At 46.2% G+C, this 22,144-nt stretch overlaps 1 protein-coding gene across 4 annotated transcripts in view; it reads right to left on the bottom strand.

The window, feature by feature from the left end:
- ACO1 (aconitase 1) overlaps positions 1–22,144 on the bottom strand; it is a 364,042-nt gene that overhangs the window by 172,570 nt on the left and 169,328 nt on the right. For all 4 annotated transcript variants that reach the window (XM_085634885.1, XM_085634871.1, XM_085634895.1 and 1 more), the window contains exon 11: positions 18,354–18,513. In XM_085634885.1, the coding sequence (XP_085491011.1) occupies positions 18,354–18,513 (160 nt within the window). The remainder of the gene's footprint in view (positions 1–18,353; positions 18,514–22,144) is intronic.

Genomic DNA, 22,144 nt, shown 5'->3' with positions numbered 1-22,144 from the left:
AGTTTGTGGTTTGAAAAGAATTTGCCTTGATAAGGCAGTCGTCCAAGTATGGGAAAATTTGAATTCCTTGCAGACGAAGGTGTGCGGTCACCGGTGCTAGGACCTTTGTAAATACACGGGGTGCTGATTGTAGACCAAACGGAAGGACTCTGAATTGAAAGTCTCTGCCAGCCACTCTGAACCGTAAAGATTTTCTGTGTCGGATTGGTACATGAAAATGAGCGTCTTGGAGGTCGAGGGTGGCCATGTGATCCCCCGCCGAAAGAAATTGGAGGATTTATTGAAGTGTTAACATTCGGAAAGATAACTTATTCAGGTATTTGTTGAGGGCACGAAGGTTGAGAATGGGGCGACATTCTCCCGACTTTTTAGAATCAGGAAAAATCTCGAATAAAATCCTGTTCCTGTTTGTAAAGGAGGGACCTTATCGATTGCTCCTTTTCGAATCATCAGATTTATTTGGGAAAAAAGCTCCTTGAGATGAGCAGGAGGTGGTCCTTTGGGAGGAGAGTTTGGGGGAATCTTTATGAACTCCAGAGCATGGCCTCTGGCCACTATATCCAGAACCCACTTGCCTGTTGTAATTGCGGACCAGTTCGAGTAGAAGTGGGATATTCTTCCTCCAACTTTTGACTGGGGAAACAGCAGGAATGGTGGCAGGTGGCGGATCTCATTGTTTTTTATTTGAATCCCGTCCACGATAGGAGGGCTTCCTTCTTGATTGGGAGTAGGAGTTACCTTGCTGTTATGTTATGTTATGTTTGGAGCTTTTATATTGCGCACAGCTGCCCCAGCTAAGGGGCGTCCTGGCGCATGACCGGCAAAACACAACTAACACTGAACAGAAATAGAAATAGAGCCGAAGAAAGGGAGCGGTATTTAAAACAAGAGCGTTTTTATAGCTTTCCGAAACACTGCTGTCCGTATGACTGCTGCCTGTAGGGTTGAAATCTTTGATTACCTTGAGAGGTTTGATATGATCTTTGCTGAATGTAAACTCCCCTATTGGAAAAGGATCCACGTCCTTTAGCACCTCAAAAGGACAACTTCCAAAATTGAAGGCTACCAAGAGATCTCGCCGTCTCCGTGTCTTTAATAGCCTGAAGGGCCTCATCGACATGTTGGCCGAATAGCCTCTCCCCATCAAACGGCATGTCAATAATTTTGGTTTGGACATCTTGGCGAAAAGATGTAGCTTTCAGCCAACCTTGTCTCCTCAGTACTGCTGAACCCGTTAACTGTCTGAATCCTGTGGAAGCAACATCCACGGCTGCGTCAATGATTTCCGCAGAGGTACACTCTCCTTCCTGTAAAATCTTCAAGGCCTCAGACTTGGAAGGTTCTGGCAGCATGTTAATGTAGGGGGAGATGTCTGACCACATCTGCCTGTCATATCTCCCTAATATGGCTGGGGAATTTGCAGCACGGACAGTCGTCGCAGCCATAGTGGAAACCTTCTTTCCAATCGAATCCAGACGTCTGCCATCCCTGTCTGGCGGAGCGGTTATAGCGAAGAGGGGTTCCTGGCCCGTCTCTGCGCCGCTTGGGTGATGACAGAGTCAGCTTTTGGCTGACCGATGAGGCATGCAGGTGAATTACTGTCTTATATTTTTTGTCTAACCGAGGCAAGACTGCAGGAAGAGAATTTGGTGCTGCCATGATCTTCAACCCTTCCTTCCAGATAAAAACTATGATGGGAATTGTCCTTAGTGGCCTTTGTGGTTGATCTTTAAAATCATAAAGAAAGCAATCATCTTTGTTTGTCTCCATAGGTATGAGAAACCTTTTTGTCACCCTCTCCATAAGGAGATGAAAACCTCCGATGTCTACAGGAGGAGAGTCAACGGGAGCTGGAGCGGACGGTGATGGAGTTTGAATTTGGTATTCGTCCCACTCCGAAAGAACAGACTGATGATCCACTTCTCCCTCTTCCCCGTCATCGTCCGCGGTATTAGCAGAATAGGAATGACGAGATGGTACTGGAGAAGGTGGTCTAGGAGATCCTAAAGAAGATATAGGAACCCTTGGCATGGGCGTTGATGGAATAGACTCAGTCGATTCAGAAGGAGGAAAACAACGATAATAGTCTTGCAACATATTTTGTAAATTATTAAGCAAGGCCAAAGGCATTTGCGCTGTGGGAACCGTGACATGAGCTGGAGCTTCAGGCTCAGGAAAAGGTTCTTCCTCCTGGTCGTCGTCTTGATACTTTACAAACCATTCCGACGGACTCCTAGCCGTGCGGAATCTGTCATCTTCTCCAGATTCTTCTTCTTCTTCTTCCTTCTCAAAATCCAGTAATTGCTCAGGCAACTTCAATGGGGAAAGCTTTCAATGAGGAGCCACGACGTTGTAGCAAAGAAGCCGCCGTTGTAGGCAGGGCAGAGGAGGCAGTAGCCAATGTTGCAGACCAAACTTGCAAGTCTGTGCAAGAAGACAAAAGAGGTGTCGACGAGATCGTCATCGATGGAGCTGGCGTCAGGAAAGTGATTGTCGACGAGGCAATCTTCGTCGACGAGGCAATCTTCGTCGACGAGGCAATCTTCGTCGACGAGGCAATCTTCGTCGACGAGGCAATCTTCGTCGACGAGGCAATCTTCGTCGACGAGGCAATCTTCGTCGACGAGGCAATCTTCGTCGACGAGGCAATCTTCGTCGACGAGGCAATCTTCGTCGACGAGGCAATCTTCGTCGACGAGGCAATCTTCGTCGACGAGGCAATCTTCGTCGACGAGGCAATCTTCGTCGACGAGGCAATCTTCGTCGACGAGGCAATCTTCGTCGACGAGGCAATCTTCGTCGACGAGGCAATCTTCGTCGACGAGGCAATCTTCGTCGACGAGGCAATCTTCGTCGACGAGGCAATCTTCGTCGACGAGGCAATCTTCGTCGACGAGGCAATCTTCGTCGACGAGGCAATCTTCGTCGACGAGGCAATCTTCGTCGACGAGGCAATCTTCGTCGACGAGGCAATCTTCGTCGACGAGGCAATCTTCGTCGACTAGGAGGCAGTCGACGACGAGGCAATCTTCGTCGACTAGGAGGCAGTCGACGACGAGGCAATCTTCGCCGTCTAGGAGGCAGTCGACGACGAGGCAATCTTCGTCGACGACGAGGCAGTCGACGACGAGGCAATCTTCGTCGACGACGAGGCAGTCGACGACGAGGTGGCCGTCACTGCGGCAGTCTTAGACGAGATCTTCTTAACCTTTGCAGTCGACGGAGCATTGACGAGAGATGAAATCTCCATAGTCGACGAGATGGGTCGAACAGCAACAGAGACCAGCGTCGACGGAGAAGAAGCGGACGCCATGATCATCTTGGGTCTCGACGACGAGAAGGTAACCGTCGACGTAGAAGTAGCATCGACGATGATAACCGTCGACGACGGAGATTTTTGCGGAGGTAAATCTTTCTCAGGAAGTCTTTTTGATGCCAGAGACTTTCCAGACATTCTCGGGGGCGTAACATGCTTAGACTTTGAAGGTGTTGAAGCCTTTTTTGAAGAGGAGCCAGAGCCCTTCGCAGGCTGAACTTTTCTCGACACCTTAGCCCCAGGAGATGATAAATCTTCCTCAGCCATCCTCTTTCTAGAGACATCGATGAACCAGAGGCCACACTTCCCACCTCAGATAAGGGGTTATCCTTGTCCTTGATCTTCTGTAGCCACAGAAGTAGGCGCCCTTCTCTATCTCAGAGGGTTTTCTGAGGGAAGGTCCTGCAGATCTTACAATCTCTCACCTCATGATCCGGATAAAGGCAGTAAATGCACTTCTTGTGAGGGTCTTCTGAAAATAGCCGGAGCTTCCCACAAGATTCACATGCCCTAAAGAGAGATCTCTTAGAAGATGACATTTTGAAGAGAAGGAAAAATCCAGAAAAAACTTAAGTACTGAGCAGAGCTCAGGGAGAGTCCCTTCACACGACGTGCGGTAGAAAATCTGAGAGCCTGAGCCTCTGAGGAGAACATTCTGGTGGGTGCCGTCGCCTGATTGGCTGCAGTTTGGACTGTACATAATGACTATGATAGTCATAAGTGTGGAAGTTTTTTCTTGTAGCTTAGCGCTACTTTACTTCCTGGTTTTGTGTTACCAAGGTTTTTTCATTATTATATGCCTAATTATTGCTTTTGTATGTACTGTGGGACTCCCACTCCGATGACGAGGAATGATTCAGGCATGTGAATCTATGAAAGACCCTAAATACTGGAGAATTTTACCTACCCTGTCTTCCCACAGCGGTGCAACACCCCGCTGCTTTGTTGTTTTTAAAATACGTTTTGATGTAATAATCCCATAAATTAATGTATTAAACTCAAGTCTACCAGGCAGGAACACATTGTAATGAAAACAATGTAACTTTACTAATAAATGTGTCATCCTATACCCAAGTAACTACTGTAAAGGCATCAAATATCTTGCACACAAACTGTTAGAAATCATGCAGTTGTATTTGTGAGTAGACTAAGCCCTACGCTACCCCACTTTGCTGTTATTATATGCTTGACTCCGAAACAGGGCAGTTGCATAATAAAAACAAACAAAATCAAATTCTCCAGAACAGTATGTTGAGTAATAAGTTGGAACAATCTTTAGCCACAATTTGCCAGGACAATGTTTTTCCATAAGGCCTGAAATTATGCCAAATGCGCTTTGTGATACAGCACGGATGCCTTACACAGCTCGACAAGTTTGAACAATTAACCTGTGTGCTACTACAGCTGTGACTGCCCTGCTTTTTAGTTTTGGATTCAAGTGATTTGCGCTTTCAGGTTATCAAGAGATGGTTTTAAAACATTACAAATGGTTGTTCTTTCCTTTCTGCAGCAAGTGTGCATCAAACACCTTTTGGTCAAGGTCCCTATAAATGACAATGCGGGGCGATGCCTGGACGAACAAGATGGCAAATGTCTGTCGAGCTCTTGTCCCCCACCGTCGAGAGACCGCTCGCCTAGGAGCTGGCATCCCTATGGGGTCAGAGGGGGCCGGACAAGCTCCCCAGAAAGCTTTAGGTGCCTAAACACACCGAGCAGAGCGGCCCTAGTCGCGGCCTCCGAGAGCCGCTAAACCCAAGTTGGCAGTGTAGGAAGGTGGATATCTGACTATGGTTACCCCCAACTTTTTTTTGCCTAGTGTCTAGCTGGTTTTTCGACTTAGTTGGCCTGAGATCCTGCCATTCAGGGTCTCAGGCTGTCTGCTCTCTCTTTAAAATGGACTCCATGTACCCTAGGTACATACACAATTGGTAAGGATCACCTTATTGGACCCTGTACAGTGTACCCTAGGTACCCAGGGCATAGGTGTACCCTAGGCCTCCCAGGGGCTGCAGCATGAATTATGCCACCCCTGGTCTGGCCTTCCAATCAGACACAACTGGCTGATCACTCAGCTGGGGCAAGGTTGTGTAATCACCCCTTGCTTAGATATAGTATACCTATATCTACCCTTAAAATAGACACAGGTGTACCAATCAGCCACTCCTATGGCAGGCCTTAACAATCCTGGAGGCAGAGTGCTTGGTAACATGTGAGATGGTGCTCTAGCATGAGCTGAGCCTGTCTGCAGCTTTCGGAACCATGTCCTTATAGCTGTTCTATGATATAGCCTACCATATACTCTTAAAGTACCTTATAATCTTAAACGGTTATGGTAACTATGGTTTGGCTTTATCAAAACATGTCATGTAAGGTGTCTAACACTTTGGAATAATACCCCCATACCATTTCTGGTGATGAGGATATTATTGCCCCCTTCTAGAGGGAGAGACATGTTAAAATGCTACTTTGCTGTTTAACTCTAACCAAAGCCTCAGCATCACAAAATGGATGCTGCTGTCACAGACACGAGTCTGACTTCCTGCTGCTGGGAGTGATCCCGGCCAGGGAGGCTTGGACAATAGGTTTCCTGCTTGGGGAGGTGCTAGCACACCCCCAGACAGACTTTAGTGTATTGGGGCAGGGAGGGCTGAAAGGAATGAGACATGCCTGGGGCACACAAGGTGTCCCATGCATAGTCCAGTTCAAACCGGTGCTGGGGCACTCCAGCCCCAGTCCTGGCGCAAAACTGGACAAAGGGAAGGGGGTGTAACCACCCCCCTCCCAGGTCCCACCCATAAGGCGTGACCTAGCAGGCAACCCAGCCCCCCAGATTAGTACAAGTGTGGTAGCTGGGCCCCAGGAGATTAGATTATCCTGAACCTGCAACTTGAACAGAAACTCTGGTACTTCGACATTCGACGAAAGAAGAAGACTGAAGAATCTCCCTTGTGGCCAAGGAGTGGCTACCCTGTGCAAACAGGCACCATCAAGAGACTTACCCTTTGCTTTGCTGAAGTTCTACGAGGGACCGACTGCAGAGCCCGACCAGAGCCTTGACTTCCAGACTTCTCCGACCCTGATCCACATCCACAGCCGAGCTGAGATCCGTGGAGGCGACGAGAGACGTGGGACCGGCTACCTGGGAAAAGTGGCGAGTATCTTCCAGCGCAGCTTCTGAGGTACCCTCGAAGTTGTGCACCGGGGATTGAGAAGCCCCAACCCCAAGCACCATCTGCACCGAAGACCAGCCCCCCACACTCCACGAGTCCTGCGTGGGGCCCTTCTGCATTTTCCTGCTTGCCGCGTCTGTCCGGTTGCTTGCCGGTTGGCTAGCGGCCTTTGCGACGACACACCTTCGAATCTTCACTGCTGGTTTGGCTCCTCAAGACTGGCTCCCGCTTCTCTGCAAAAGAGAAGCAACCCAGACCTTCCTGGTCTGCATCAGAAGCAAGTCTTCCATTCTTCGTTGGTTCCGCTTGCCAAGGCTTGGTGAGTCCTAGTTCGACTTCGACGCCACCGACAGCAAGAGCCTTCGTGGAACAGCTCGCCTCCTGGTCCTGGTCGTCCTCGACGTCTCCTGGTACCCGTGGCTGCTGCGACAAGCTTCACCTCTTCACCTGCAATCTTTACGACATCGCCTGGTTCCTTCCTGGTTCCACGTGGTCACTGGCTAGTGACCTGGACTTTGTCCCTTCTGCTTGCAGGTACCCTTCCTTTTTGATCCCGGCCTTGGGATCCACCGGACACTCTGCACTGACTGCCTGTCAGCCACTTTCCTTCAGGCATCCATAGAAGTCCACGACGAAACCCGACGCAAGTTCACACCTATGCACCCGCAGCCCGTGGGCTAAGTAACTTGGGTACTTCGGTGCTCACAAGGGTAGTGACTATCCTAGGGTCTAGTTTCCGAGTCTCGACTTTCTAGCTACTCCAGAAGTGTCCTAAAACTGCTTATTTCAGAACTGTACTATTTCTATCGATTATACGCATTATGCGTGAGTGTTTCCACTCTGCACCTGAATCCCGTGGGCCTCCCACTTCCTAACTGTTGGTAGTGTAGTGTAGCCCCAGCGATTCCCTAGGCCTATTCTATTTCCGTGACAGTGGTCCTTATACCACTTCTTTAGTATATGGTTTGCGTGGCCCCTAGGGCCTAACTGTATTACTTACCTGTATGACTTAATGTATGCTTGAATAAGACTGTGTTGTACTTACCTCGAAATCTCATAAAGAGTGCTGAGGGTTTGACTAGAATAAATACACTTTATTTTATATATATATCTGTTGTGTTGTCCTTTCATTTGGTATTCAAGGGATTATATATGGTATCACAGCTGGCTTCACATGCCATTCAGAGTTTAGCCTAAGACTGCTCTTGTCCGTGCTACCACTAGGATAGCTGGTCTATAAGGTTGACTTTACAACCAATCACCATAAGGGTTGTTTGGACTGATACAAGGTGTACACTAGAACTAGTGACATCATACATCAGGCCAACTTCTCACAGGCAGGTCAGGAGAAATACACATCTCCGACTCGCCCAAGTAGCATCGGCTCAACCAGTATACGCGTCACACTCTAGACCGCACCAGATCCAGGCCCCATGCATGCCCTTCTTCCCTCTGTCAGGGGGTGTACCAGAAAAGGCCAGGCGCACCCCTCCCTCCAGGCAAAATCATCCAATAGGCCTCCCGGCCTGCAGGACCAAAGAAGATCCAACTAAGCTCAGTGCAGGAGGACCTATGACCATATGGCAGAGACCAGCACTGTGGCTCGACAGGCGGAGGAGCGAGGTGGCCCCAGAGGGCAGGCGACCAGGTAAGGGGAGGGTGGAGTGTAGGGGGGGGAGGGGAGGAGTGTAGGAGGGGGTTGGCAGTTGGAGTCAGAGATCATCAATGGCCCCGGGGTGCAGCCGACCAGGTAAGATGTTGAGTGGAGGGGGGGGGGGGGGGGCTGTAGGAATCTACACCCCGATCACCCCCTCCACCTCAGCCACATCACATTCTGCTGAGAGAGGCCTGGGAACACGGTGCCCTGTGTGGCAGGCAGGGGTGGCTCCTTTAGGACGGAGGAGCGTTGCCCCACTGCTTTTTCGCAGTGCGAGAAGCAGAAACATAAAATGGTATTTTAAATACCATTTTATGTTTCTGCTTCTTGTGCCCCGAGAAAGCAGAAGGGTATGCCTGGTTGGGGGCCAACGGGTGGGCGGGTCAGGGAGGAGCAGCTTGCTGAAGGCTGTGGGACCTGACTGTTTGGTCGGCCCTCTGGGACCGACCAAACCAGTCATGTGCACTCTGCATTTTCTCTATGTAGGCTGCATGCAGCCTAGATAGAGATAATGGCCTCCCCATTGGCGCCCAGCTGGGCGCTGTCCCCACCAATCACAACGCTGCAATTGCAGCGTTGTTATTGGATTAGGGGAGGGAGGCTGGCTGTTTTTTTTTTTTAAACCCCCGCTCGCGAACCCCTGCGCAACCCGCCCCAAGCACCTGTGAGTTATGCGAGCTGCGGCTGGTGGCAGGACTAGCGTGGAACTCTCTCCAGAACCGCGTGGTCTGGCCCGGGAGTGGCATCAAGTTGGTGGCCCTGGAAGATCAGGGATTCGCAAAGGGGCTTGTGCTGACCAGTGGAGGAGGTCATTGCAGGCCGAGGTTGATGGCTGCCTGCTCAAGCTGCCCAGGTAGATGCCCATGAAGAAATCAGGTTGGCAACCCCTGAAGTGGACTTAGGCACTGGCCTACCAGCAACAGAAGAAGGAGAGGGGGGGCCTGACCACTGGCTGTTTACCCCACACGCTGCAGTGGTAGGGCCTGAGGGGACAAAATGGGAGCGACAAGGCTCCCAAGGCCAAGCCATGATGGACAAATTCACAGTGCCACAGTTCGTGGTGTTTGAGTGGGAGGGCGGTGAAGGGTACCCCAGATGGAGGGCATGGAGCCAGGTTGCACCAGCTGGAGACAACACATTGGTGAGCCTGCAGGCCATTCAGGATTCCCGGACTGCACGGGGGACCAAAATAGGCGAAGTTGGCATAGATATGGCCCTGCTGTGCCAAGACTAGCATCAAATTGTGGATCATGCGACAGGCGGAAGGGAGGATATCAGAGTTGTAGGACACATTTGGGGCCTCTCCTCAAAAGTAGCTTGTCTATCCCATAGCGCCAAACCATCGCAGGAACGCTTGGAAGATGCTGAAAATGGGGCGCGTAAGAATAATCTCTGCTTCACTGGATCCCGGAAGGGGAGGAGGGTACGGCCCTAGAGGCTGAGAGCACGATTCCTAAATAACAGAGACCCGAAAACCATCCTGCGGTGTGCCAAAGGGAAAAGGCCCTAGATGTTCCAATCAGAACACCTAATGATCTTCCTCGACAGCACCAATTTCTGAGCTAGATAACGTTTGTGATGTAATGCCTTGAGCGTCATACAAGCGATTTTCAGATGAATTCTAGCCTCGAAAGGTAGCCAGTTGAGGGCTCAAGGTCAGGGGAGATGTGACTGTTTCTTTTGGAGCCTGTGAGGAGTCTAGCAGCTGCGTTGACTGAAGCTCTTAGAGGGGCCGTCGTCGACCTGGGAAGGCCGCAGAGAGTGGCACTCCCATATTCCACTCGGGATTACTAGAGATTGAACTGCCTGTTTTAAGTCATTTGTGGGCAGGAAGGGCTTCAGTCTTCAAGGTATTCATTTGAAAATGTGCTCCTTTTGTAGAGGCACTGATGTGTTTCTGCAGGTTTAGATTTCTGTTCAGAGTCACTCCCAACGATTTTGCGGAGTCGATAATGAGAGGTTGACCTTTTAGTGCTGTTAGGTGGTTCATCCAATCGAGGATGATGGACTATTGGACTGCAGTTTCTGTTAATCAAGGTGAAGAGTTATTAGGCAAGGCTTGTCCTTTTCTCTGCCCTTCATTTCTTCAAGCAGGGTGATGAAAGCCATGTGCAGAGATTTTAAACTTTATTATGCCCTTGTTGTGGATACTTCTTGGAGCCAGCATCATTGCTACCTGCTGTGAGAGCCATCAGCTAGCACAAAGGCTCTGGATAAAGGATCTCGGAAACATCCAGGAATTTGCATACAAATGAACCAACCCAGGACAATAAACAACAAGCATTTGCAATGCAATAGGTCTCACAGTTACCCGAGTTAAATCTATTGGCATTGTAAATGACAATGCCAATAGGCATTGTTATTTGCAATGTCAATAGCTCAAACTCGCGTAAATGCGAGACCTAATGCATTGCAAATGCTTGTTTTTACATTGGTGTTGAGTCCCTGATTAGAGAGGATCCATTGTGTGATGTGCCAAGATGTGGGAGGAAAGAATTTCTCTGTTTGCAGATAACGTTCTGCTATATGCGTCGCAACCCGAGCTGACTATATCCAGAAAACTGAATGTGTTTCTGGGTATATAATAAACTTGAAAAATCCCACATATACCTTTTTACGCAAGGATTATCGAGATTGCCAAGGGACTGCCAAATTCTTATTGCACTTGAGGGCTTTAAATACCTGGGCACTTATGTAACAAGAAATATAAATGTGTTCTTTGAGCAAAACCCTTACACATTACTTGTCTATATCAAGAGGGATGCCTGGCACTGGTGAACTCTACGGCTGTCACTTCTGAGCAAAGCGGCCATGTTTAGGCTGGTGTCCATGCCCAGGTTTCTATGCGCTCCAGAACACCCCTTGCTGCATCCCAAAGGAATTCGTAATGAGGATGGAAGCTGAGAGCAGGCTGTTATTATGGGAAGCTGGCCCCCCTATAGATACAAACAAATTGACTAGGTGAGTGTATGATGGTGGGCGGTCTATTTGGCATCAAGAAATATTATTGAGCAACACAGCTGGCAACGATGAACGACTGGGTATCCGCAGCTCAAGAAGCAACCACGGTTAGGATAGAAGGGTATGCAATGGGCAAAAGCGGCTATGCAGCAGCATTATACAGATAGAGATTTAAAGGAATACACCTATCCACACACAGAAGTGATATCAGTTTGGAAAGAAGTGACAGTCTACTTGGGATGTGAGGGGATAGTGAGGCTTTGGCAGAAGTGGGCAAGTTAGAACGCTTCACCAAGTGGGGCCCAACTGGCAAAACAAAAATGGGAGCTTTATGGGGAAAAGGGGAAACCGTGCCTCTAGAAACTCTCTGAAAGGAGTATCAGTTGGCCGAGACAGAAGCATAGAAGTATTCGTGGCCGGTCTTTGTTTATCCGTGCACGTTGCACAGCGCAACTACTATATATCTGTGTGGCTCTTGGTGTCTGTTTGCCTGCGCGTGCGTGCGTGTGTGTGCCCGTGCACCTATCTGTACCCGTCTGTCTATGTATACTCTGAAACTCACCTCATTATTGCAAGAAAATATTACCGAAGATGGGCCCAACTTGCCACTTTTTCAGTGTAACATCGCTAAGAAAAAAAAAAAAATTGTACTCAACCATTCCATATATTTTTTAGATAAGCTGGCGTAACGAAACTGTAATAATTTTGGAAAACCTTTCAATCACAACCAAAACCACTCACCTCACTGACGGTGTCTGCGCGCGTGTTCATTAAACAGTTGATTGTTTCCCTAGAAAGTTATGTGGAATTCGCACTAACACTGGAATGTGGTTCCATATGTTCATCTCGTTCGCGTTGCAGTGGCTTTGCTAGTATATTCGATTGTTGATTTTCAGGACATTTTCGGTGGTTTTAATAATTCCAATGTTTTACAGTCTCGTGAACGCCAACGCGTTCACATGACTGATTGTTTAAATATAAAATAGAGTGGAAGGCCGTGCACGGTACTTATGTGTGTGTGTTTACATGTGTGGAGCACGCACCTAGCTTGCGGTCATCTGTGCGTGTTTATGCAACTGCACAAAGCGCCTCCAGGTCCACTGCGCCATTGTGTAGGATAGTACCAGCCCTGCAGTGTCATACCACACCTTACATTACACCCTTACACTAACACCGTAAGAGAGACTAATATCTCTAGAAATGTCCGCTGAGATCAGCTGATATTTCCATGAGCTGTGTTGCGATCTCTGTGCTACGTGAGCACACAGTGTCCGGTGTGGTCTGAAGTACAAGAAAGGGGGTTAATTGCTTCGGGTCCGCTCACGCACGAACATAGACATAATGTAATTTTACAAGTGTGAATACATGCATGAAATAACAGCAGAGCGACGGAGACGAGTAATCACACTCTGTCTCGCAAGTCATTAACCTGGCCCTCCGTTCTTGTCTTCCAGATTCATAATTGTCGACCTAATTGTGTACAGGGTTGACCGGCTCTTACGAGGCACTCCAATAAAAGTGTGTCCTCTCAGATCCTAAAGTTTTATCATCTAACAGAGCAGTAAAAAGAACAAGTGGTGGGGGTGAACTTAAATGCAATGAAAAGGAAAGTAGCGTGATCAGTGTATGGAGTGGAAGAGAAGAGAAAGGAGAGAAAATAAACAGGAAGAATAGAACAATACAATATGAAGAAACAAGCCTGAGATATGAGATGGTAAAAAGGGGAGAAGGAACAAGCAGGAAGTGGGATAAGGGAGGGGATGGCAAATGGTGTGCACTTTCGCGGCCGCTTTGATGTTCTCAGTGGCCGCGCGGCTCACTGAGAACATCAAAGCGGCCGCGAAATGATCACGCAGGCTGCCAAATGGTGCGCGCGCCCGGTGCACATGCACTGTAGTTGGCGGCCTGAAAGCACTGGTTTGCACTTCCAAATCCCCCTTTTACAAAAGCTCTGGCTCAGGCGAGACCTAAAAAGGACAACTATTTAAGGGCGGAGATGGAGAACACATCAAATATGTAAGGACCAAATGGTCATCCTCTTGTAGCATAATATAGGGAGTAAGGAGATATCAGTTTGTAAAACTCTTTAGGAATCGCAAGACAATGGGGAATTTAAAAAGAGAATGTTGATCATGTAAAGGTAGATAAGCTATCAAGGCTGATAAATAACCTTTAACTATTGCAACTGTACAGTGAGCTTGGAGGATATCAAGACTTGTCTGCATACCATTTGACAAATCTGACTCATCTGCCAGAATAACTACCCTTGTTGGAAATGCATCTAGAGGATAAAATTATGTCTACCACTTCAAGGGGCAAGGAAAATTATCTTAGGTTGTCCTGCTCAATTTCCAGTCACGTAGGTGGAGACTCTGGAGGTTGGGTTATAGAACCTGCGCCTGTGAATGAGACAGGAAGTCTAACCTGTGAGGGAGACTAAGCAAAGGGCACAGGGAGAGGTGAACAAGGTCCACATACTACACCCTTATCGGCCAGTCCGGGGCAATTATAGTACTTGGGCCCACTCCAGGCAAGATTTCCTCAACACTGGAGGAATCAAGAATATAGGAGGAAGCATGCACAGGGGTGGAGAAGACCACTTGAGATGAAACAAGTTCCCCAATGCACCCTGCATAGGATACTGGAGGACACAGAATGTGTCTGCTGAAGTTGTTGGGTAGGAGTCAGTGGAGTGCCTTGCGGTGCAGACAGCATCCCATGCGGAACCAGAGAGGTAATGGGCTCACGAACTTAGGGAGTCTGGCTCAGCGCAGACAGGGAGGGGCAGTAATCATTGGCGGCAATCCCACAGATGCTGGCCTTAGAAATGGATTTGCCAAATGGACATGTGGCAGTAGGGTAAAGGAAGTGAATATAGTCAGTTGAAAAGGCGTTGGCATTTCTCCAATGGTGTAGGTTAGAGTAACCATGGGGACAACAAGCACACAAGTAGGGATCATGGCCCGATTAAACATATTGAAAATGGCATTCAGAAAGGTCGGCTGATCCGTTTCCAGAGCTGAGAAGTCAGGGCAATGTACTACTGACTAGGACCTTGGAGACACCGCCACAAGAAGAACCAGATTGAGGCTGGTGCCGGACCCGATAAAGCCACAGCTGCTGGACCAGTGGAGTCTGTGCTAGTCCATTTTCTTCTGGTGAACGCTTGACATCTGATTGTGGACGAGGTGAGGGCACAGGTCTTGGAGATGGTGACTTTTTGAGGCTTGTCACTTGGACTCGTGCCTCCTCTACTTTTGGTGTTTTCTTTGTGAAGACTTAGCGGATGGAGGAGATGGAGACCCTGGTAGAGACTTTAAAGGACCTCGCTTTTCGCATTGTGCTTTGGTCATGAACATCTTGCACCTTTTTTCCTTCAATGCATCTTCTGTCAAAAACGACATGCCTTAATGTCATGGTCCGAACCATTCCGTCCATAATTTGTTGCAGTTGCACTTTTCGCACTAAGTGGGATGGGTATGCTCAGATGTAGGTCCCTTGCTCACTGTGCCACTGGATTCAAGCTAGCCTGGCTGATGAAGGGTGACATACCCCACAACTAGTCCCAGGATGCTGGTTTCCGGTCCAGGGAGGACATGGCTTGGCAGTTCGGTCTGGACTGTTCCCATGAGACACAGGGTTTAAACTGATTTGCATAAGGCTGGGTACAAACTGGGGTGGCGTAGTAGGCAAAAGAACGATGGATTTAACACAGATCTCTTGACTGGGGGAGAGCGTTTGAATCATGCAGCATTCCGTCCATCATTTGTTGCAGGTACGAGCCTAGGCACCAGAGACAGATTTTGTAAGGGTTCGTGATGGACATCTGACCCTCACAGTCTCTGCACGGCTTCATACTGGAATGCTTCGGAAGAGACATTACAACGAGAACTGCACCTATAGTGATAAAAAAGGAAGAGAAATCGGCGTAAGACTTCTCGTGTTATTCCTGAGGTGAGCTGGCTCCGGAACGCGTCGATGGTGCAGTGACTTCATGCTTTGCCACATGCAAAGCAGTTATGAAGCGGGAGCCGCCTACTGATGTAAGAGAGCTTTCCAGAACGAGAGTGCCACCTTGGGTATTCAAAAGGTGAGGAATTTGCAGGTAGACATAGCTATCAGAAAAATATCAGCTTCAGGAATGATTCCTAAGAGATTCCCAAAAACACAATTTTGCCCCCTTCATGTGAGTGAAAGTTGGGGCACCTGCAAAGTTTTATGAGCTTCTGCATAAAAAAAATGTGAATGCATCTAAAAATCCACCTGGCAATACAGGACTTGCACTTATGTGATTATGCAAAAGCAACAAAAAGCATTTCTGTCTTTATGATAGGTTTAGTACAATAAACGTAGTACAGAAACACTCCAACATAAAATGCAAGTAGAGAGCGCTCAGGAATTTTGTGCAATGCATTGCCTAATGTGAAAACATAACTACTATAGATAAGGACTGACACAGGTAGGAGGGATGACCACTATCTCTACGGGATTATAAATGGAGATTCTTCTATTGATACAGCTTAGAACTACTCAACTCTAAGCAATGAGCCAACTGCCACCAAGAAAGCCACTTCTGCTAATAACCCTTGAAAGTGCAACAATGCATGGTTTCAAATAGTGGACTCGAGAATTGTGAGAGCAATAAATAAGTTCCATACTGGAGCTGGAAGTGGTGGCGGTGGAACAATCATCTTAAGGACTACCATAAAGGCTTTAAAAACGAATTCTAAAAACAGAAGCATCTTATCTATTTTGTAAGTAACCCGATGGAAGTGGAGTCTTTGGGAGCGATCTGTTTCTCTAGGTCATAAGTGTTTGCGGTGCAGTCTCTTCTTGAGATCATGTTTTCAAAGTTCATCTTCCATTTGAGTCATGTCTTCTTTGAGTGTGGCCATTATGATGAAGTCACTCCTCTTTAAAAGTACACATTTTATGCTTGGTTTAGGTCATGTACCTGTGAAGGTACTTACAGTAAAGCAGACTCGACATCAATGTCCATGGACTGTTCCATATGAAAATTCTTCTTGTCCTTTCTAGGTCTTCCTCCAACTCCACACCAAAATCCCCTTAATGCACTTCAGGCTGGGGAAAATATAAAAGTGTATTTTCTAGATAGAACTCATCCTGCCCATCTACCTAGTTCGCAAACCCCTTACGAGTTATTCTGACACGACCTGGTGCCATGAAATGAAAATGGACTACTGAAGAGTCGGAATGATGTTTGGTGTTGACGCCTTGAAGTCTTGTCTCTTCATCTTCTACTACAAGCTTGAATGATTTCCTCAGAGTGCACTTTTATGATCAATTACTTCCAAACAACAAACCTCTTAGTATAAACATATACTTTAAGATGGAGTCTGTGGGTCATGTCAATTGTGGGTTTTAGAGAATCGGTCATGAGTCATTTGAAGCACACATGGAAATAAAACAAAACCTTTTTGAAGAAAAACAAAATTATAATATTCTTAATCCAGTACTGCATGTAAATGTAACAATCAAATGCTGCAATCTAGTTTTATGAATTCCCTGCACTTGTGCAGATCTTCCCTTTTCAATGTGTGAGAAAAGGCTTACTGTCAAGTGAGTGGACAATCTAACAAAATACCAAAGGTGGAGGTAGTGCTTGCTGGGCTCCAAGGTTGCAGATCTAACTCTTGGGCACTTGATGTGGGGAGCTAATTCGAGGTCTGGCGACAGCATTACTTCTGCAAAGGAGAAGATTTTGCCCCCACAAGTGGTTTTGGTAGTTCCGGTGCAGCTGTAAACACCCTCCGACATGCCTATTACCTGGGGGATTGATGAAAGGCATTTTGTTCTCTTGTGCCCTGCATAGTTATGAAGGATTTCGTGAGGACCTGGCAGCGCATAAAAGATCCTTAGGGCAGAGCCGGATTCTGTAGGGTTCCCTGTGTTGGAGACTGGTGTGTCACGAGGGAGCAGTGGTGAAACAGACTACTGGGGTGGGGCTGGGATCTGCCAGAGATATCTACAGCCTGTGCTCTACCTTTTACATAGATCATCCTTTTTACCGTGGTACAATAGTCAGTGCCACTGGAATTATGCAATTCTGAGGCCGCGGCGATTCTCACAATTATGGGTTTTCTACATTTGCCACATAGACCGTCATCTGCTGCATAATTTTCAGATTTTAACTAAAAAATTGTTTCTAGCTCAAATGGTTCAAACGTTAAAAAAAATATGGAGATTCTGGTTCCTGCATACCGGAACACTTTTTGCAAATTATGACTGGTCACCTTTAAATTGCTTAATGCTGTATTTAGGTGTTAAATTGTTACTAATAAGGTGAACTCTTTTGACAGACTGTTATGGAGGTGTAAAAATTACAAAATGATGAAGTAATACTATCACAAAATCTGCCACATTATTCCGCATACTTTGCCTTTTACTGCAGCATAATTTGGTCCACCTCTGCCGCTACATTCCAGTGACCCGACTATAGTATCAGAAAATAATTTGAGTATTTAAAGGCTTCCCACGTGAACTACGGGGACCTATAAGCATTGTCATTAAGTTACCTTTAATGACACAACGTGGTCACACTGCTCAGTGATTTAAGCATTTGTTTCTGACAACTGTGTGACCAAAATGGGGGGGGGGGGGGGGGGGGGTGGAGGGGGTGGGAGTGGGAAAAGAAAATCTGGTAGTAAGACATAAAAAAAAATATTCTCCCATAAACAGTTCCACCGATGAACGGAAAGAACATCACCCTAGGCTATTGCTGGGAGCAAGTCCCTATAAATATTGGTCTCAAATTTAATTATCACTGGAAGCCTACATTTAAATCCTGTTCACATCAGCATGTCCTGTTACAACAGTCATAGGCCCTTCCCTCTGCCAGAAAAATTCGACAAGAGGTTTTGCATTTGAGTCACTTATTTGAAACATTTGGTGCCAAAACATTTTAGTTTTTAAATGCATAGTTTTCCAGCCATGTTTCTGCACATCTTGTAATTGAGCGTGTTTTGTTCCAGCATGCAATAGCTGCTGTAAAAGTATTTTCCAAAGACAAATTGAGATTATGTGTGTTCATTTCCCACCACTAACCCAAAACAGTGATTGTAGCTATTACAAAGGTTTTCACAACAGGCACACACTCCGAGGTCAAAACAAAACAACCCAAATTATAGTAATTTCAGGGCAGGCAAGCACATGATTTTCCACTTCCCCACAAAGGTTCTACTGTTGTGGATTATAAAGCATTTGGAGGCATGAAGTTAGTCATGCTTACCTGCTCCAAGCATTACAGAGGGATTACTGGTGTTGGTACAGCTGGTAATTGCAGCGATCACTACGGAGCCATGAGCAAGCTCGAAGTCTCTCCCATTATAGTTAAACTTCACACTGGCATTGTGATGTTCGGGGCCGATCTGGAATCCTTTAAACCCTTGCTAAGTAGGAGAAAGTGGAGATTAACTTTCATTAGCACAAATGTTTATTAATGCATTAACAATACTGGGGATAATGCAGGGAAAACAACATTTCCACGTAAAATACAGAAAAGCAATAGTAACTAAACGGGCATGGGCTGGACATTTTTCTTAACAAGGAAAAGATCACCGTGTAAAACAATCAATTGCAATGCAATCGGTCTTGCATTTGTGAAAGTTAGAGCGATTGGCGCTGTAAATGAATGTTTTTTACTTCTGTGTTGGTTTGCAGTGGAGTGGATGTATGTTGTTTGTAGTGGCAGACCTCAACTTAACAATAAAATCAGTCTAAGACTCATATAACGGTTCACGGCCAGACAAACAACAAATCCAGATCTTATATTGTTAATATCATCAAGATCTGCTCTGTCCTCAGCATTCCATGCCTGGGGCTCTTATTTAATGAAGCTCTTACCTGAAGCCTGCTGAGACAAATGTGGGTAGCTGTTTTCACAAGAATTGTAGAGGCACTGTTCTATTTTGTTAATCACACACAAATTACTCTAACTGACCATCCAGTGGTCGGTGAAGGTGCACTATGATGGGAAGATGTGAAGAATAAAGTAAGGGGATGTTTGACTTCACCAATAGGTGAGCAAGGAAGCACTTCCTTTTGGTTTAGTTACCCTCACACACCCTAGTGGTGTCATGCTTCATCATCGGGTCACCCCGACGCCTATAAGTCGGGGTGGGCTCGACCACAGTGTTGGGAGCTCTTTGAAAAAATTAGAGACCAGGGGGGCTGAAAGATTAAAAAACCTCAGGCAGATCCCCAGTTTCCCTTTATTTTTGGGTCTGTCTGGGTTAATAAAATTACTTAAAATATGGGTCTTGTTGGGAGTATTATGGTCCTAAGACCCTGGTGCCAACATGTTTCAGTCCGTGCGAAGCCGTAAAGGTCCAGGACTTTCTTTAGGGCAAAGTAGGCCACCCTGGGGGGCAGAAAAAGGAATTCCCTATCCGGTCTGTGAAACAAGGGCAGAGTAGCTGCTCCTTGTGTGAGTGACTGATTATTTAATCTGTCATGCGTAGTACTCCATCCGAAATTCGGAGCGTTCCCGTGTCTCAGGGGACAGCAGGGCTTGTAGGGGTAGCTCTATAGTCAAACCTTCGTCAAGAGTCCTGCCCCGCCCGTACACCCGTTTGGTTACGATCCCCGGCTTGTGCTATTCTGTTCTATTTTGCCCAAAAATTGGGCAGTAAAGCCCTAAAAGAAATGGTAGCAATCTACAGGCGTACAGGATTATAGCACCACCCAGAAGATTGACAAGGGCGTCCTGAGAAGACTGCTAGCAGTCCACCTATTTGTGTCACTTAGAATTGGAGATGGATTATATAGTTGACCACATCAAGTCCGTCCCATTCTTTTATGGCTATCAACTTGGACAAAAAACAGAACAACTTTTAACCAACTGGCAGTGACAGACTGCATGAGGTCAGATAACGCTATGAAGATTCCGTGGCTGGCCTATATAAGGAATCTTAGCCACAGTTTGAATATGCTGGAATTGGGTCTGCAGCCCAGAGGCTTTGTCCTCCTCTTGCAAAAACAAATTAAAGGCAAGGTTTTTAGCCATATGGCAAACCAACAGAGAACATTTGGGACTTCTGAAATAAACTGTGATGAACCACATTTCAATCATTACAACTCTTGGCACAGAGCTATATCTTATCTGGGTCTTGATTCGCCCACCTAGAAATGTACTGACACTATTAAGGCTGAATAATGTCCATTGCATGGTCGCCTTTCCTGAACACAGTTCTTATAATTCATATTTACCCGTGTGTGCTTGTGACTTTTGATCTCCATAGACTACGATGCATTTTTTTTGCGAATTTTATGTGAATAAGGTGGCACTTTTTTGGTCCTAAATATGAGACGTGCCAATTTCAGGCATTGCAGGCAAACCATGCTTTTTATTCAATCTTTAACTTCGATTCATGTTTGTTGGGTTCCAGTCTCGTTTATACAGTATGCTATCAGAATGATAAATGCTTTCTGACTGTCCAAATGCTCGTTATGTTTGTTCTGTTTTAATCTATTATTGTTTCATTTACCAAATACCTTTATATGGGTAAGTTTTTATTTGTATTTGTTAAAACGGTTTTGAGAAAATGTAATGCGGTTTACTTCTTATTCTTTGTTCACTATGCGATGGAAAGGTATGTGATGGTAGACATCATGCCTGTATTATTTTTATTTTGTGTCTTTTATGTTACATTATTAACCAAATAAAGAATATTATAACATTAAGTTACTCTCCCAGAATTTGTATTACAAACATTATAGGTAAAATATCCACCCAGAGGCTGCAGCGCTTTCCTAACAAGTAACGTAAGGCAATACTCAAAATAGACAAGAAATGCCACCTAGGTTGCCCACAAAGTCTGGCAGTCACATAGGAAAACAAAGTGGTAAGAGTAAGGTTGGGGAATTTAATACACAGCCACAATAGAGAAGGGGCTTTATGGGAATAGTACTTAACAGAAAAGAATGTCAAACATAGGTTATGTTTGGCAGAGAGCAAACCCACATATTGCACTAGAAAATGAGCTAAGACGGCTGGAATAAAAATGCAGCAGAGTGCGAATGAAGGAAGCTGGGAAAGGAGAGAATGGACTGTAAAAAGTGTGACTTCTGAACATGGTGGAAGAATAAAGTCACACTGAAATTGGGCTAGTTCATGAAACAGGGAAACATTCCTGAATAGTGCTAGCTCTAGTAACATGTTACTTGGGAAAACAGTGTGGGTATAGGAAACAAGAATGCGCTGTAAGACAGTAGTAGTCAAGAAACAAGGACAACTTGCTAAAATGTTCATGTTCAGGAAACAAGGGAATACTTTAACACAGAAATAGGATTCTCTGAAAATAGAAAGTCAACTAACAGGGCGAATGCATCAATCACCAACACAGGAGTGAAGCAGACACCGGACTTAATAGAGATCAATAAAGATTACAAGCCTCAGATGCTCCACCCATCCTTGGTCTACAAGGACAAAAAAAATAATAATCACAGAGTAGCGGGATGCTAGGAAATGCAGTCTTTGGCATGAAAAGCATATGGACTGCCACTAAACCCAAGCCAAATCAGTAGTGGTTTTCTAGAAGCTAGAAACCAGCATTGGCATAGGTCACAGGATCAAGGCTTAAGGAAAATATCGTATCAAAGAAGAGCATTCTGGTTGTCACAAAGCCTAATAAGGATTTAAAACTAAAGTCAAGTTTTGAATAATATCCAAGATGTGGAAAGTAAACAAAGGATTATAGTAGCCAATATCATGTAGTGTAGCCCAATATTGGGATGCCCGTGCTTAGTGATGGGCATGAGAGAACAGGGAGCAAATTGTGACATTGCTTTACACACAGATGGTCCCAGCTTTAACAGTCCTAATGCTTCCAGGCCAATGGGCTCCAATTCAGTTTGCATCAACAAACGTCAACAAATCCAGAATTAATATCACCGTCACATAAGTTATTTTCCTGAACCGATGCAACAATACCCCTGCTGTCCTTCAGGATCTTTTACTGCCTATCTCATGACCAAACTTCTTCAAAGCTCTCTGCATCACTCTCTGGGCAATCAATGGTA

The sequence above is a fragment of the Triturus cristatus genome, chromosome 2_1 (genome assembly GCF_964204655.1).
Source record: "Triturus cristatus chromosome 2_1, aTriCri1.1, whole genome shotgun sequence".
NCBI lineage: Eukaryota > Metazoa > Chordata > Amphibia > Caudata > Salamandridae > Triturus > Triturus cristatus.
The sequence above is the reverse complement of the archived record's forward strand: the minus strand, read 5'-3'. Positions and strand labels throughout refer to the sequence as shown.